Genomic DNA, 18,415 nt, shown 5'->3' with positions numbered 1-18,415 from the left:
GAGATAATAAAGTCCATGTTATTGTTTTATCAGAATCCAATTGAAATACAATTTAAAAACACATTTTATATCTGCATTTATTTCAAAACCTAGAGAATTTCAAACATCAAAATGTAATTTATTAAATATATTCATGTCAAAATAACATTTAAACATCTTTTCGTATTCTATTTTGCCTGGAAACTCTTCCAACACGTTTGCGTGTCGTGTGAAAAATAGGCGTCGGTTCTATTTCTAGCAGGCACGCGTTTTCGGCACTAAGGTGACAAAAAATACTTGGCACACATGCAGTGAGGGAGTGGAGCTCTGTCTCAACAGCTTGCAGATCTCAGTGAGAACACAGCTTCTGTTCTTCTGTGTATCACTCTGCACATCAGTGCTCCCTCTTTCAATAAAAAAAGCTTCAATTCAAAATTTGTTTTATTCAATCAATCCATAAATACAAGGCAAATGTACATACATATTCAACGATAAAAAATAGAGGACTGTTTCATCCTCATATACACTTGTCAAACATCCTCTGAACCAACACTGACTTTTCAGCTTCTTCCCTTTCACACTGGTGGGACCACCGCAACCAACCTCCTTACGCAGATTTTCTGTCTTTCATACTACTCTCTACCGTTGCCGCTCTTAATACCACGTCATCTTCCTGCTGCTCTGCCCGGTGTGTTCTATACAGATGCCAAAGGGTGATCTTTGCGTGGGTATCTGGCGGTTAGAACCACTGACCAAGCGTCAGTATTTTACGAGTTGGGAGTGAGAACAGGTTGGTCCAGACTTATCTCTGTAGGTTGCTGTGGTAACTGTGTGACCTCTTTAGTGAAATGCGTGAAGTGATTTTAAGTCTGGGTTTTATTGTGAAAGGTAAAACTGAAGAGTTAAGCTGTGCTGCCGACTACACGAGTGACGCAAAAGACACTTTGAAATCTGATTTAGGCGGCTTGAGCGTCCAGACTGAGACTCATTTGTAGAAATCTGATTGGAATCCGCACCTCCAAATGGGGTTTGGATCCGATTTGCATAAATCACATTTCCTGTGTATTTTTGCTGTCCATACTTTCTAAAATCAATCTGAATATTCCAGAAAACAGATTTGGGCTGGCAGTCTAAACAAGGTCTTTTTGTATCACTGAGGTGACCTTTGATAAGTTGTTTGAACCTGAGATGCACAATCTGAACTTCAGTAAAAGAAACTGGGACAATCTGAACAAGATGAACTTTGTCTGAAGGGTGTCTAGACTAAACCTACAAATAAATGCCTGTTTAATCTTTGATGTTTAAGGAAAATCACGATTGGCAATGGAGTAAGATGAGTCAAAGTAACTGGCGTGAATATTTAGTACACTTCACGCTCAGCTGTAAGTGTCCCTGCATTAAAGCAGTCCGGATTCAAAAAGGTTGATTTTGGTGCTGATCCCCGACATTATTAAAGCAAGTGTAAGTGGAGAGATTCTTCACATCCTGATCCAAAAACATTCTTTACCCTGTCTCATGTCTCAATCTTCAAAATGCACAAGACCAAAGAAATTGGTTAAACTCGTCTGAATGTTTTAAGTATAACAACACACATAATCTACCAGTAAGAAGAGCCTCAGTGCCTACATTTTCTAACTTTTTACACATTTTATTTAAACCATGGGCCATTTAGGCTGTGTGCTAATTTTGGCATAAATTAACAATCAGCTGGTCAGAGACCCTGTTGTCCTGGCACAAGAGCTTAATTTCTTCATCAAATCAATAGAAGATTTGGTGAAACATTCCACATTTTTGAGGGTTCTGATCAGCAGGTTGCTATTCTATCTGAAAATGCTCAGTCAAAATTTCACATCCAAGAAATAACAGAACCAGAAGTTATTGATATCATTACGGCTTTGAACAATTCCAAAGCCAAGGATATTTATGGGCTCGATACTAGCTTTATAAAATCAAATAAGGAGGCTTTAGCGCCCCCAATCATGCACCTGGTTAATTTATCTATAAAAAACTCAATTGTCCCTAAGGCGTGGAAATTGGCCTCAGTATTTAAAGCTGGGGATAAATCTGACATAAATAACTATAGACCAATTAGTATTTTTCCTATAATTTCTAAAATAATTGAAAAATGGGTTATTCAACAAATCATTGAATTTCTTAGCAATAGCCAAACATCTTTACATCCCATGCAGTTTGGGTTTCGGCCACGCCATTCAACTGAGGCTGCATTGGCTCTATTCATGGAAAAGATCAAATATCAGTTAGACAAAAATGGATGTGTTGGTGCAGTGTTCCTAGATTTAAAAAGAGCTTTCAACACCGTCAATCACAATGTGCTGCTATCTAAATTGTCCCGTTTTGACTTTTCGGTTCAAGCTATTGATTGGTTTCATTCGTACCTGTCTCACAGAGAGCAATGCGCCGTGGTAGACGGGGTTAATTCTGTTTACATGGGTTGTCCACTCAGAGTCCCTCAAGGGTCCATACTGGGGCCCATTTTATTTCATTATATATTAATGATTTACCTGAATACTGTTTACATATTGATGTCCAGCTTTACGCCAATGACACTGTAATTTTTAAGAAGCAAAAAATCCTGAGGAGGCAGCATGTGTGCTTTCAACAGCTCTTACACATAAAAACATGGCTCAATAGATCATGTTTTATTTTAAATGCAAAAACAACAGTTTGTTTATATTTGTCGAAGCAACCTCTTACTACTAAGCGACTTTGAGTCTATGAAAAGCACTATATAAATTCAATTTATTATTATTACTATTACGCCTTCTCAATCTGGGGTGTTTTTGGGCACAGAGGAGTTGGAAATTGTTAATGAGTTTAAATACTTGTGATTATAGACTCCAAACTTTCTTTCAAAAGTCATATCAAAATGATTTCCAAAAGAATTAAATTCAATCTTTTTAATTTTAAGCAAATTAGAGGATCTCTGTCAGATGCAGCTGCTCTGATGTTCTTGCACTCAATGATATTTTCACATCTGAACTACTGCATCACCAGCTGCTCTATGTCGGGTTCTACTATCCTAAAACCAGTTGAGCTTTTGTACAAAAAGGCACTCAAAACTCTAGATAAAAAACATTTTTCTTATCATCATTGCAAAATCTTAGAGAAATACAACTTACTGACTTTTGATAATTTTTATAAATTTTCCTCAATATGCTTAATTTATAAAGTACTACATGGCTTGGCGCCAACCCCATTGCAAGAATTTATTAAATACAGACAGACTCGGATTACTAGAGCTGTTGTAAACAGGGACTGTGAGGTTCCTTTTAGAAAATCTTCTTTTAGCCATAATGCATTATCTATTAAAGGTAGTGCATTATGAAACACACTACCCCCAACTATAAGGGAATGTCCCACTCTGGCCACCTTTAAAAGCCAGGTAAAGGTTTGGGTTAGAACTAACCAAACGTGCAATCACCTCTGACTGCATGCTGTACCGTATTAGCCCAGTAGAGTGTACTAATGATTTGCGTCTTCGTCTTAACATTTACTAATAAATTGTCTTGTTTGTTTTTCTTTCATTTCGTTTTTCCCTGTTTTATATAATAAATTGTCTTAGAGCTAACCAAGCGTGGGTTCTAAACCTCTACTTGTATGCTGTACCGTATTAGCTCAGTAGAGCGTATGTATGTTGTGTCTCTGTTTTAACATTTACTGGCTTGTCCTGTTTTTCTTTTCTTTCGTCATGTTTTATATAGCAAATGTTACTAGTGTATATCTTTTGTCCTTTTTATTGTAATTTCTACCTGCCAATTGGACTACAGATGGAAATTAGCCTTTGGGCTACAATCTGGCACTTTTACGTGTACTGCTATACATGTTCATCAATGTGCATTGTCCTGAAATAATAAATAAAAAAAATTGGCCATTAGATAGCGATGTTTTTTTGTTTTTTTTTAAGAATATTATTTGGGCATTTTAGGACTTTATTTCTATAGGACAGCTTAGACTAGAAAAGGGAGAGAGAGGGGGAAATGACATGTAGCAAAGGGCCACAGGTCGGAGTCAAACCTGTGGCAGCTGCGTCGAGGAGTAAACCTCTATATATGGGTGCGCGCTCTACCACGTACCAGCCCCTGTTTTAATTTTTTATAATAATTTGGTAAATCGCGATGTATGCAAAACCTACTTTTTGTAACTCCTCTTAGGGCATCAGTCCGAACTGCACGAAATATTGCATGTATACACGGTGGACCCTCACAACAAAAAGTTATCAAAAGAATTTTGATAGTTAAAAAAAATGCGCAAGTTATAGAGGACCAACTTCCTGAAGGTGGCAGTCAAAACAGGAAGTGTTGCGTATCTGGGCAACAGTTATTCTGAATTAGAAGAAACTCGGCCCAGTTGTTCCCCATGCTCCTCTGAGGCTGTGTTTAAAATGTAACCCTCCTGTTGTCCTCGAGTCAAATTTGACCCATTTTCAAAAAGTTTCTACATCACAAATTTGGGTTTCTTTCAACCAAATTGTCAAAGAAAATAACGTGGATGCTTCCATATGACGCTCTTCACAAGGAAAATAACTGATCAGTTCACTACTTTCATTGAATTTGGGTGTTTTATTCAATTTTATAGCATTTGAAAAAAAAATGACAAAAGAACATTGAAAAAAGTGTCAAAAATTCCGGAAAAAGCTTCAGAAATGCAGCGAAAAACATAGATGAAAACATAAATAAAGCGCGGAAAAAAAATCTACAAAAACATCATAAAACCGACAAAAATACCGGGAAAAGTGACAAATTGCGAACAACTAAAATGTTGACCCAGAAGAACAAAAAGTTGCATCGTCGACAGGAAGACAACCCAAGGGTTAAATATAAATCGCCAGTACGCCCGACGTGCCGGGGTGAGGGCCCATTCATCGCTGCTTGCAGCTTTAATTAAATGTATTTTGGCACTGGAGTCGATCCACAGACTGTTGATCCAATGGGACTGTGAAGACAGTGTGCCAGTTGTTTTCATTAGTTAGTAAATGAAAATTGATAAATTTTAATTTAATATAATTGGTTCAAACCTGACCAAAGGAATCCACCAAACCAACCACAGTATAACTCGACAGTCACTCAGCTCAGATATTAAGTGTATAGTATTGAAATAAATCAATCAAACCCAATAAATTGGTTGCTGACAGTAAGTCAATAATCAATAAATACATCTCAATGCAGTATCGCTGACTTCAAACTCAGCTTAAAGTAGCAATTAAAAAAAGAAGAAGAAAACATCTTCATGCTGTCAGCCGAGACATTGTCCAGCAAAGTTTGGCGATTCAATGAATCTATCGGTGCTAATGGTCACATTATTAACAACATCCTGATTAGAGTTCACAGTGTTAATTAAAAGGCTCCTTCGAGTTCCTGCCGCCAAATGTGAAAATGTTACCTTGCCAAAAGCCAATATTGTTCAGTATTGTATAGTTCAAATCCCTGAACCAGTTAATGACTGATGCTCTATTAGTTAAGATGTCTTCCAGCACCCAAACGCTCCAGCTGAGCCAACTTTAGATTATTTTCCTGAGGGGGTCGATACCTCAGTCAACATACGAGACAGTTTGAATGTGACGTGAACCCTTGGCGCAGCCTCGCTGGATAAACAGCTATTTAAAAACAGACGTGTGCTTGGTGAGCCGCAGTATGGACATGACTAGAATGGGTTAGAGCCAGTAGATCATGTGGCTGGATATTATGTTGAAGTCCTGCTTTTACTGGAATGTCGGGTCACTGGTTGGCCTTGTCCTTGCTGTTGAAGTTACACAGGAGGCTCTTGGCTCCGTTCTGCCACGCGTACAGCGTCTCCAGTGGAGTTTTTCCGTCCTGCACAAGAGAAATAAACGCATAAGAGTACAAAGTGTTAAAGTGCTCATATTGTGCGTATTTAGAGGTTATACAACAACAGGTTTACATGGTTTAATTTTCAAAAAACACTATATTTTTGTTAAACTACACATTGCTGCAGCTCCTCTTTTCACCCTGTGTGTTGAGCTCTCTGTTTTAGCTACAGAGTTAGACATCTCACTTCTGTTCAACCTTTGTTGGGAGTCACACTACTAGGCATTCAGAAGCAGAGTATGAGGGCGAGCCCTGACAGTACCTAGGTAAGGACTACCAGCCAGTCAGAACCAGAGTATGAGGGCGTGCCACAATTATGAACTTGAAAATGAGCATTATATCAGCACTTTAAAAATGCCCCCCAAAAAATCATCTCTAAACACTATGTGTTAACGTGCAGTGTCATCCTCAACTCTGATCTTCTGTGCCTTTTCCCCGATGCATATATATCTCTAGCACAAGCTGTCAAGTTTTGTGTTATGCCAAGATATTGACGGTGCCAAAACAAAAAGATGTTCCCCTTCGGCCTAGTTCTGGGATGCACAGTGTGCTAAACTGTGGCTGGCCCCTTTACCCTGTTTCCACCGACCTCCCAAAGCAGACAGTCCTGAGCCAAAACATTCCCTTATCAAACAGCTGTCTACACTCTCTGAGGCTGTAGGAACACTTCAAAAATTTATACATTAAGATGTTTGGTTATTAAAGACCTGTCCTATGATTGACCCTTATGTTGTCTAAACCAGTGTTGTGGAAGACTTAGGTGCACATATTTGGCAGTGGGATTAAGGGGTCTTTTCTCAAGAAAATGTGATGTTTTTAAATGAAAGAAATATGCAATTTGACATACATTTGGACCATTATTATGATCATATGTGTGTCTAAAACGTTGGAAAAGCTAGCGCAGACAATAAATAGATAACATTCAAAAAGCTTAAAGACAAAACTTGCTAAAGAAGCCAAACTACAAACACTAGATTCAAAAAAAATATTGTAGTTTGTGTGATGCTTTTTTCAACATTTTTGGTGCTTTTTTACTGTACATTCATTCAACCAAAAATGGCTTGGGCGCTGTACATAAGACTTATAATGGCAGGAAAAACCCTGTAAGCTTTCCCTTTGTTTCGTCTTACCATGAAATGGTGTTTGTGGAAATTCCACCACCCAAAATGTGAATCAAAACTGGAAAACTGAAGCATTTCCACTTAAGATTCACCCGTGTAGATAAGTAAGGTACAGAGGCTGTGGACCCTATTTTAACGATCTAAGCGCGCGTAGGCGCATGGCGCAGGTGCGTTTAGGGCGTGTCCAAATCCACTTTTGCTAGTTTCAAAAGGGTTGTACTTAGTGTCTTCATTAATCAGAGGTGTGTTTTGGGCGTAACATGCAATAAACCAATCAGAGATCATCTCCCATTCCCTTTAAAAGCCAGGCGCGTTTGGACCTTGGAGCATTGCTATTATGATGGCGGATTTGCACCGTAATATTTTTATTTGTAATCTTTTGCATGTGTGTGTGCTGCTGTGCGTCCCTGTGTGTGTGTGTAACAAGCACAGTGTGCGCGCGCTGTGCACGAGCCTAGGAGCATTTTACTAATTTGCTTTAAATAACAATGAAATGCTGCGTCCTGGTTTAAATCCAACTTTAAACCAGGTTTTTGTTGGTCAGTGGCGCGATCACTTCCCGCTGCCTCAACATAGCAATACGCCCAGAATGCACCTGAACACACCTCCCTGTAAGCCCAGCATGCCCATGGGCACAAAGATGGGTGCAGGTGCATTTGCTATTTAAACGACGCGGGCACTGAACAGGAAATTGACAACTGCAAAGACACTTGTGTCGGGCTTTGACCTGCGCTGCGCCGGGTGCGAGATAGGGCCCTGTATGTTGGTTCTTCTTGCTAATTATAACACAGGATGTGTTGGTTGTTCTGTACTTACACAGTTCTTTGTGTTGAGGCTGGCCCCGTACATCATCAACAGCCTAATCATCTTGAATCTGTTTATTCTCACGGCATCGTGCATGGGCGTGTCTCCGTCCTTCAGTCAGGGAGCAAAACAGATATTCAGCATCGCTAATCGTTTCTTAATCTGAACGAAGAAAACTTTAATTTGCAATGAGGTAGTGACCAACTTGTGTTTCTTCAACAGCATCTTGCCAAGCGTGACAGGTATCAGTGCAAATATAATAATAATAATGTGCGAATAAATTAGTAATTTTATCTGTGAATTCAGAAAGAAATCCCTTTTTGGTTGCACTTTTATGCCAAAACACTGCTGCTCGGCTGCAGCTGCACTGCACCAATTTGTTTATGTTCAAATCCCATGTCAAAACTCTATGTGGATTTCTTTTTATAAAACTCTGTAAAGTGTCTTTGAGTGTTGCAATAAGCGCTACGTAATTAAAATACATTACTATTAATAGATACATTAGAATATAATAACACTGGTGGCTCCTCCAGGCCGGACAAGCCACAACTCAGTCCTGCTACAATAACTAGATTTTTATTTAATCACGGATTATCGTGTGCTTAAATTGCCGAAAACATTCATCTCTAAGCTGAGGTAAAACCTTATGTGTATTTAATGTGGCTTCTTTCATGATTTAACATGAGTAAACATGTGTATAGCACCACGCTATGCTCCCCTGCAGTAGTTTGTGTTGTTGGATAAGCTTCATGTCCTGCTGCAGGGGGTTTAACACAGCTGTAAGAAGACTGGTGATCTGTGTGTGTGTGTGTGTCTAATGCCTTACTCTGTCTTTGGCGTTGACGTCGGCTCCACAGTGGATGAGATGCTCAGCACAATCACAGTGTCCGGTCCGCACAGCAACATGGAGAGGAGTGCTCTGCAACTGCATGGGGAGAGGAGAGGGCTTCATTTTTCTCCATTAATGCAAGAAAAACATCCAAAAATGTCACTAAAAGTACACTATGAATGTGTGTGTGTGTGTTTGTGTTTTAATGCATCTGGATCGCCCCCTGGTGGCTTGCTACACTATAGGTCATAAACCCCGCCGCTTCCATGTTAGCTGATGGGACACGGGCCAAACTAAAAAAATCCCAGTGCACATCAAATAAATGTTTCCCAAAGATGGTTTCTGTTATTTTAGTTCGTTCTGATCACGCAGATGTTTGTTCAAGTGTTAATTTTTCTGATTAGTTTGGTTTGGACTCGGGATTGGACTCTGGCTCCAAATAAACAAGGTGGCAGAGCCCGTATCTGGGATATTTTGGCTTCACTTTTTGTACAGTGGGAGGAAGTGGAGACGCGTCGGCCATCTTTACATAGACTTTACATAGTGGTACCAACCTTGTCTCTGTAGGAGAACTTGGCTCCCTGGTCGAGGAGGAGCTGCAGCGCCGGCAGGCTGCCTCCTCTGCAGGCCCAGTGGACCGCTGTGGCCTCCAGCTGCACCACACACACACACACACACACACACACACACACACACACACACACACACACACACCAAACTATTAGACTGATGCTGTGTGTGTGTGTGTGTATGTGTGTGTGTGTGTTTGTGAGTGGTGTGTGTGAGTGGTGTGTGTGAGTGTGTGTGTATGTGTGTGTCTGTGTGTGTGTGTGTGTGTGTGTGTCTGTGTGTGTGTGAGTGGTTTATGTGAGTGTGTGTGTGTGTGTGTGTTTGTATGTGTGTGTATGTGTGTGTATGTGTGTTTGTGTGTGTGTGTGTGTGTGTGTATGTGTGTGTTTGTGTGTGTATGTGTGCGTGTGTTTAAGTATTAAAGAGTTTGTGTGTATATGAGCGATTCGAGATGAGAGTTTTAAGATCTCTCACCTTGTCTTTTTTCTCGATGGCAGCGCCGGCCTCCAGGAGTCTTCTCATCACCTCCACGTGTCCTTTGAACGAGGCTTTGTGCAGCGCTGTTCTCTGGAACTGGACATTTCAGAGATCACAAACACTTCCTTTACTGAAACTGATCAGATAGCAAGACATCGAGTTTAATTCAAAGTAGCTTTATTGTCATTATGTTAAAGGGTCAGACCACAATGTAACAAAATGTGAGTGGCAGTTCTCTCAGGCATACAATAATAAAAACAGTTAGACATAAACTCACTAAGAACACAAACAATAAAGTGTGATGTAGTGTTATTTAATCATTAATTAATAATCCCCTTAAAAGAGGTGAACGCACCTAATTTTGGTACTTTTTGAAACTATTATCATAATCATTTGCCTCAGCTCCCTCAAGTATTTTAGGCCTTTATTTGATAGGACAGCTTAGACACGCAGGTCGCAATTGAACCTGCAGCTGCTGCGGCGAGGACTGAGCCTCTGTACATGTGACACACCAGGTGAGCTACCCAGGAGCCTACCTGAATTCACTTTTATCTGTGACAACCTATTTTAAATATAATGGCATTCTCGTAACTTTTATTCTTTTGATTATTTTGCTCATTCTCTTGTGTTGCTCTGCTGTACAACTTTTAAATAATTTTTGTATCAGTTTGTCTGCTTAATTTTTTTGTCTGGTCAAGCAACTTTGTTTTGAAAAGTGCTATATAAATAAAGTTCATCAAGTCATCATTTCTTTCACACATTCATTGGCGTGTTGTAATGAGATCTTGACGAGTCGCCATGGTTGTACAACACATTCTCTTGGTCAAGTGCCTTTGCCGTTGTTATTGACGCTAAAAGTCTCCTTTAGGGTCAGATCTAAACGCGCTTTATCTAAACGCGCTGGGTCCGGACTATTGGTGTCACTTTTGACACAGTTAGTTTTAGGAAAAGATGGTGGGTGGGCTTATAAAAGGAATGTTTACGTGACACGCGAGACAAGAACGGGACAGTTGGGTTTAGGTGCAGAAGAATGGGACGGTTGGGTTTAGGTAAAGAAGATTGGGACAGTTGGGTTTAAGTGGAGAAGAACACAACAGTGGGGTTTAGGTAAAGAAGAACAGGACAGTTGGGTTTAGGTAAAGAAGAACGGGACAGTTGGGTTTAGGTAAAGAAGAACGGGACAGTTGGGTTTAGGTAAAGAAGAACGGGACAGTTGGGTTTAGGTAAAGAAGAACGGGACAGTTGGGTTTAGGTAAAGAAGAACGGGACAGTTGGGTTTAGGTAAAGAAGAACGGGACAGTTGGGTTTAGGAAAAGAAGAACGGGACAGTTGGGTTTAGGTAAAGAAGAATGGGACAGTTGGGTTTAGGTAAAGAAGAACGGGACAGTTGGGTTTAGGTAAAGAAGAACGGGACAGTTGGGTTTAGGTAAAGAAGAATGGGACAGTTGGGTTTAGGAAAAGAAGAACGGGACAGTTGGGTTTAGGTAAAGAAGAACGGGACAGTTGGGTTTAGGTAAAGAAGAACGGGACAGTTGGGTTTAGGTAAAGAAGAATGGGACAGTTGGGTTTAGGAAAAGAAGAACGGGACAGTTGGGATTTGGAAACGTGACACATGGGACACGATCCCCGATCTCCTGGGTGAAAATCCTGTGTTGTTTGACCACGTCCACCACCCCAACCAACCTCCGCACGCAGAATTTCAGCCTTTCATACTACTCTCTACCGTTGCCTCTCTTAATACTACGTCATCTTAAAGCGCCGCGTAGCTGCTGCTCTGCTGCTGCTCTGCTGCTGCTCTGCTGCTTTGCCCGGTGCGTTCTACACACACGCTAAAGAGGGATTTTTGCGTCGTATCTGACGCTGACAGCCCATGCCTAAGCGCCCGTATTTTTCGAGTTTGGAGACATGACTGTGGGACACTTACGTGGTCGGCTGCGTTGGGGTTTCCTCCATCACTCAGGTACTTCTCCACAACAGGCAGTTTGTTCTCCATGGCTGCTGTCAGAAACAGCTGCTCATCCACAGTCTCTGGCTGGAAGGTATAAAAAAGGCAAAATACTTGCAGGTAAATACTGCAGTTAGTAGTAGTTCTGAAATATATGGTTTGGCCCAGTTCCCAGCAGCTTAGTCACGCATTGCCAGCCCTATCTCCACAGCCCTGTGGAGCAAGGTCTGGCCCTTCCACACATATATTCCAGCATAGGGGAAAAACAACGCTCAGGGTCGTCTGAATTCGTCTTGGGAGGCACTAAGCTACTGCAGTGGTGGCCTAAAGGTTAGAGAAGCATCAGTTCAATCCCCAGACTGACATAATACATCTGGGTGGGGAAAGTAAAAAATCATTGCTTGTCCCTCCCCTCATTACCACCACTGAGGTGCCCTTAAGCAAGGCCCTTAATTAACCTCCAACTGGTGGAGTGGAGCTGCTCAGTGGCCAGCAGATCAGACTGTGGTTGTACTGGACAGCTTCCAGGTATGAATGTGTGTGACAGCCGTGGGCCTGTCGTACATGTGTACTGTGGTTTGTCTTGTCAACTTATAGGTGTAGCGGAGACGATAATGAGATGACTGGGAGCACCTGGCCGGTCCTCCTAGGCTATTTAACCCCACCTGTCTCCGAGACCAGACGGCCGCATTCCCCCGATAGCGCACCAGCATGATTTCTCTCCGTTTGGTTTTTCCCTTTAACTACTGACAACATGCACCTCACATTCTCCACTACATCCATACACCATGATTCATCACTGATACTTACAATCACACCTCATATTTCTCTTGTTTGCAGTATTATTTAATAAATGTCACTTTATCATTGTTACGTTACTGTGCATCTCCCTCTTTTGTTGTGGCCTTTGAGCCGGTCGTAACAATGTGGAACTGTGTGAATGTGATCAGGGCGTTCCTGCAAAAGAGAGGCTTCCTCTGAGTGAACCTTCCCCTGAATAAATAAAGGTAAAAAGTAGTTGACACAACACAGTAATGTGAGTTATTTAAATAAGCCGGATGCATGGTTACACCTCATTTGCTTTGTATTTTGTCCATAGCAAATCCCCGCCAATCGGTCCCAAAACGTCCCAGTTAGTAATTGCCGTAAACATATGCAAATATTCTTAAAACTTGACATTTTCAGAGTGTAGTTTGCTAGCTCAAACTTTATGGTGTTTTCCCGAAACGCACATAGTTTTGCGAGGCGAGGGACATCGGGCGGAACATCCGACGCCGCCGGGTTATCCAGTACATGAACTGTCGTCGATCCAGACTACTAGCAGCTCAACTCTCTTACAACTTTCTGCAACAGCATGTGGACTTTTCCCCCTTTAAACATCTGATGTCATCCTCAGAGTTACAATAAAATATAAATATAACATACAGTCCTGCTCATAAGTTTACGAACTCATGCTAAAGTTGACTAAAAAATCATCTTTTGGAAATTGATGGTATGGTATGGTGAAGGGTATGTGATGATGTAGGGGGGCTATTTTAATTCCAAAGGCCAAGGGAACTTTATCAGGATGCATAGCATCCTGGATCCATGAAATAACTGGCCTTTAAAAATAAACATCTGCCTGCCTCTATGGGAATTTAACATAGGGGTGGACTGACTTATGCCACCTGTATTTTAAGGAAGAACATTTATTTATTTAGGATATATTATTCGTTTACAAAGAAAATTTGTGTCCTTAAAGGTTCGATTTTTCCTCATTTTTTTAAATTAAGGAATTAAGATCAATTTCCAAAAGATGATTTTTTTTATTCCTCTTTTTAGTCAACTTTAGCATGGGTTCATGAACTTATGAGCACCACTGTAAAAATAATTTGTGGTTTAAAAATTCAGGAAATACAGCCCAAACAAATTAAAAGATATTATAATAAGCATGTATGTTCCTCTTAGAGTGAAGGTAAATGTTTGTTTGCCGAGTCTGGTAAGTGAGACATCATTCATTAAAACTGCGACATGAAGAATATATAATCTCACCACAGTCTCAGGCTCGGGCTGTTGTTTCTTATGGACGGGAGCCTTCCTCTCCCTTCTCCTCTTCCTCATCTGCAGGATGTTGAACAGGTCGTCCACCGTCTCCAACTTCAACCGGCCGCTTTTATCCGTCTGACAGGGCAGAAAGAAACTTGGTTTGAAAAGCAGCTTCTATTCTTCTACTTATTCTGAATAATAACCCTAACCCTGTGTCACAAAACGCTGCAAGCCCTGCTGCTTTAAACGCTGAAGAAAACTCGGCCGTCAAATGTGCTTTAACATAAAAAGTACAAAAACAAAAGGTACATAACTTTCAATGCACTAACTCATGTCAATACCATCATTATGAGGTTTGTATTTTAGTGGACAAAATGTGTAACACCTCCCAAATGCCTCCAGGTGGCGGCATGGACCAACAAACAAACTCAACGGCAGACTGCAGCTTCAATGACTAACTGGTGGGGAATGTTACTAAGTACAAGAAACACAAGTATTGCACTTGTGCACAATTTTGAAATATTTGACCTTGAGAATTTTCATTTTATGGAATTTTATACTTCTACTCTTCCTCGTTCCTTCCACTACATTTCAGATAAAATATGAACTTTTTAAGCTAAACCAGTGATTCCCAACCAGGGGTACATGTACCCCATGGGGTACTTCCGCTGTTGCCAGCGGGTATACTTGGAAAGATGGTGGAGTAGCTCAACTAATTTGGAAAAATATGAATATTTTTTGGGGGGGGCTTTTTTCCCTGTATTTGAAGGTGACAGTGGATAGACAGAAAAGGTGGGACAGAAATTGGGGATGACACGCAGCAAATAGCCGCAGGTCAGATTCGAACCCGGGCAGCCTGCAAAGGACTCAGCCTAACATGGGACGCACATTCTCACTGGGTGAGCTAGAGGCCGTCCCAAAATATAAACTATGATTTGATTGGAGGTTATTAGGGATTGATCCGGTGCCGCTGGAAATTCCGCCAGCTGTCCCTTTTTTAGGCCGGATGTCCGTTACCTTCCTCTTTCTTTGTGTTGTAATTCTAAACTCCGGTGGATTTGTGAGGACTATGGTTAACTGCTCCTCAGATCTCTGCAGGGTAAATCCAGACAGCTAGCTAGACTATCTGTCCAATCGGAGTTTTCTGTGCAGGACAAAAACAACCTTTTGAACGTACACGCGTTCCACCAAAACAAGTTCACATTTTGCAGAGGCACCGTTTCTCCGTCCGGTGCCAAGACGATTGTGATTGGTTTAAAGAAATGCCAATAAATCAGAGCATGTTTTTCTCCCAACCCGGAATACTGTGTGGACTCACCAGACCCTCCTCCGCAGCGCTGTGGAGGAAGGTCTGGCAAGGCAAGACTACTAATACCGAAACCTGTTCATGCATTGTTATGTTTGTGTCTCTACAGATTTAGGGAATCTAGGCAGCTGCATGATAAGCGAATGTCTTGTCTCAGGACTGTCTACTTTTTGGAGGTTTTTTGCATACTTCCAGTATAGAGAGCTAGACTGAACTAGGTTTTAAGCATCTGTGTTTACCTTAAAGGTTTAGCTAAACCTCACGCCTCCAGCTTGAGTTTAAATTCAGGAAGACAGGAACTTCAAAGAGTTGGGGACGGCATCGTGGTTAAACTATACCGTCTACATTAATTGTCTCCTCTATTGAGTGTTTATTAAATGCCCCTGTGTAATTCATCAGCGTCACGTGAACTTTCTTCACATATTTGAAATGAGTTGTGCTACTCTTGAGTTTTTCCTTAACAGTGGTGAGGACTCTACATAATGGTCCAACCAGCTACCTGTTGAGCTACCAGGGCGCCCAAACCGTTCAGTTGAATGGACAAAGTGAACCCGATAACAACATGGGCACGTTCATTCTCAATATGGTGTGCACCATTTTGCGACGGTTTCCTGGTTGAACGATATGTTTCCTCGGAACGGTGTGCAAAGGGCTTTGAGATATGTTTTTCTTTCGTTTGGTGGGTGTGTCTCTCGTTTATTGGCTGCGTCACACGTGATACCCAATCAGCAGCTAGACGTTTCTGTACACTTGTGGCGATGCTACGTTTTGCCGGGTCTGAACGTGGCCCGGCTATTTGCACGGTTGTGGTCCGCGGTGTGTTCTCACATTAAGAGCTGCCACGCTGACTTCCTCGTGCTCGCTGCCGCTGTCGCTCTCCTCTGACAGAGCTCCGCCCACCAGCTCCCTGTCGGACCTGCGCTCATCCTGCTTCTCCTGATCCACGCCCGCCTCGTACACGCCACCTTGGAAGTTGTCTGCCTCTTTGCCCTCTGACCTCTTACCAGACACCTGAGGGAGAGAAGAGATGGACATGGTGATTACACTCTGAATCATTACGGTACACAGGAGACATACAGTACATAAAACCAGGGATGTTGGACTGGGAAATGGGACTGAGTACCCAAGGCCCTTATATGAGGACAGCCCAAAATGATGGTAGAATGAATAGCTGTGGATGCAGGGAGCGGCCCATAGACAATGCCTTTCTACAGGGCCCAGAATTTTGTGCTACGCCCCTGCATAAAACTAGTAACTAGTAACTAAAGCTGTCAGATGAATGTAGTGGAGTAAAAAGTACAAGATTTCTCTGTGAAATGTAGCGGAGTAGAAGTAGAACGTGGCATGAAAGGAAAAGACTCAAGGAAAGTACAAGTACCTCAACATTTAGACTTAAGTACAGCACTGGAGTAAATGTACTTAGTTACATTCCACCGCTGATTAAACCTTATTCAACTGATGTCGTAGTCTCTTCTGAGTAGACACAAACACCATGAGACCCGAGTTCCGTCTCTGTTTTCATAAAAAACCTAAACTCTAAATCTCTGTCGAGAGCTTAAAAAAACTGATCTTTTTTCTTTTTTAAGTAAACCTTAACGTCTTTGCATTTCGATTAGGGGAAGTCAATAAAATGAGACGACTGTTTTAGAAAATGCTGAAACTGTTCACAGATTCCCTCACTAATGTCCTAAATCTACAAGCTCAGTTTTTGTTTTGGGTTGGTCCACAGTAAAACACATCGGCTGCTCTCAGCATTCAGCCGCTGTAGAGCCAAGTCCTGCTGCGAACAGAGGAATGTAAGCACACACACACACACACACACACACACACACACACTGTGAAACTTCTACTTAATCATTAGGGAAGAGAACGTCTCAGTTAAGATATTAACTAAAAGAACATTAAGGACAAGCAGTAACAACAATGTTGGGTGAACTAATTTAAAGAGAGACTTACTTTTATCTAACTTTAAAGTTGTAATTAAGATGTCCCCTAAGCTTGCAAAGTAAAAGGTAATTAAGGAATTAAATTAGGTGATTTAAGGAACCCTGAGTTTAGATAAGGAGGCATAATTGAGGTAATTCCAAGTTGTTTTTAAGGGTTGTTGGTCCTGATAAGTTGGTTTTCTTTTTCAGGTATTGGGAGCTGAACTGTGTTTTTTTTACACAGGTTGTTATCTTTGCTTATTATATGCAACAATATATATGTGTTACATGTTAAGTAAAAGTGAGGAGTATAGATCCAGAAAGTCATTGACACCGATACACACTTTACTGTACATATAAATGGCAAAACAATTTTAAAAATCTGTCCCAAAGATTCCACAGTCGATTGATTTCTCTAAGCATCATCCTTCTACCAGCAGAGCGTCACTACCATACATTATTTTAGATTATGAGAAAAAAAACATTTTGAGAATCATTTAAGAATCTTTTTGTATGAAAACAAAAACTCTTTAGCTTCTCATTTTCAAATGAATAAAAACCTCCCTTCATGTGTTTTTTCAGGCAGGTTGAAAAAACTTATTTTAAGAACTGCATATTTTCTGAAATTGAAATCCTACAGCTTCTTTTTGGCACTGTTCTGCCTCCTACAGTAGTTGCTGCTCTCATAATTGATATCATTTACATTTACACACATCAGCATGTCTTACCAGTTCCTCAACACTGTGCAGTCCCATTATTCTCCCTGATATGAAGTAGTTTAATATCCACTGGTCTTCTGCTGTGATGGTCAGTGTCTCTCTGTCTGTCTGTCTCTCTGTCTGTCTCTCTGTCTCAGACCCTCAGCCTCTTATATAGCCCTGTCAAACCTCTGTAGAAAAAAAAAATAGGGGGCCTGCCACTCAACTCAGATCACATTACTGTCTTCATGTGCTCATTTGGCACGCTGAGTGCTACCAGCATCACCCCCATCTCCATCTCTATTCCCGGCCCCTCCCATTCCCTCCCCTCCCACCAACAGTTCTGCCAAGTTTGGGCTGCCTGCTGGCTTCTCTGTGTCACCCTGCAAAGATGGAGGGGAGGGAAGAGGTGTCACTCTGCCTCATATTTATGGGCTGGGAGACAATGAGAACTGACATTCACTTAGAGAGAATTTAACCCTTGTGTTGTTTTCCATTCGACCATGCATCCTCCTCCCGGGTCAAAACTGAAAAGCACTTTTTCTAAAGTCTTTGTCTCTTTTGGCGCTTTTTTCAATGTTTTTGGCACTTTTTTGACGGTTAAAGGTCCTATGACATGGTGCTCTTTGGATGCTTTTATATAGGCGTTAGTGTTCCCCTAATACTGTATCTTCCCCGAAATTCAGCCTTGGTGCAGAATTACAGCCACTAGAGCCAGTCCCACAATGAGCTTTCCTTAGGATGTGCCATTTCTGTGTCTGTAGCTGGGGGGGGGGGGCAAGGTGGAGAGTGGGGGTGTGGCCTTGACCAACTGCCACTTTTCTCGTTTGAAAGCCATGATGTCTCTCTCTCTCTCATGGGTGGGCAAAATTCTCTGGGCGGGCAAAGCA

At 41.4% G+C, this 18,415-nt stretch overlaps 1 protein-coding gene across 1 annotated transcript; it reads right to left on the bottom strand.

Moving 5' to 3' along the window:
* Window positions 1-3,983: 3,983 nt before the first annotated feature.
* Window positions 3,984-17,655, bottom strand: LOC120547503 (ankyrin repeat domain-containing protein 1-like). The gene is made up of 9 exons (XM_039782936.1): window positions 17,556-17,655; window positions 15,731-15,913; window positions 13,603-13,731; window positions 11,551-11,658; window positions 9,624-9,722; window positions 9,134-9,232; window positions 8,577-8,675; window positions 7,763-7,861; window positions 3,984-5,810 (listed from the first exon to the last, which is right to left on the bottom strand). Exons 1-9 carry the CDS (start codon window positions 17,580-17,582, stop codon window positions 5,715-5,717), a joined length of 939 nt encoding a protein of 312 aa, XP_039638870.1. The 5' UTR covers window positions 17,583-17,655; the 3' UTR covers window positions 3,984-5,714.
* Window positions 17,656-18,415: the final 760 nt, after the last annotated feature.

Source organism: Perca fluviatilis, chromosome 19, assembly GCF_010015445.1.
Source record: "Perca fluviatilis chromosome 19, GENO_Pfluv_1.0, whole genome shotgun sequence".
Taxonomy (NCBI): Eukaryota; Metazoa; Chordata; class Actinopteri; order Perciformes; family Percidae; genus Perca; species Perca fluviatilis.
This window is presented reverse-complemented; position numbering and strand designations above follow the sequence as displayed.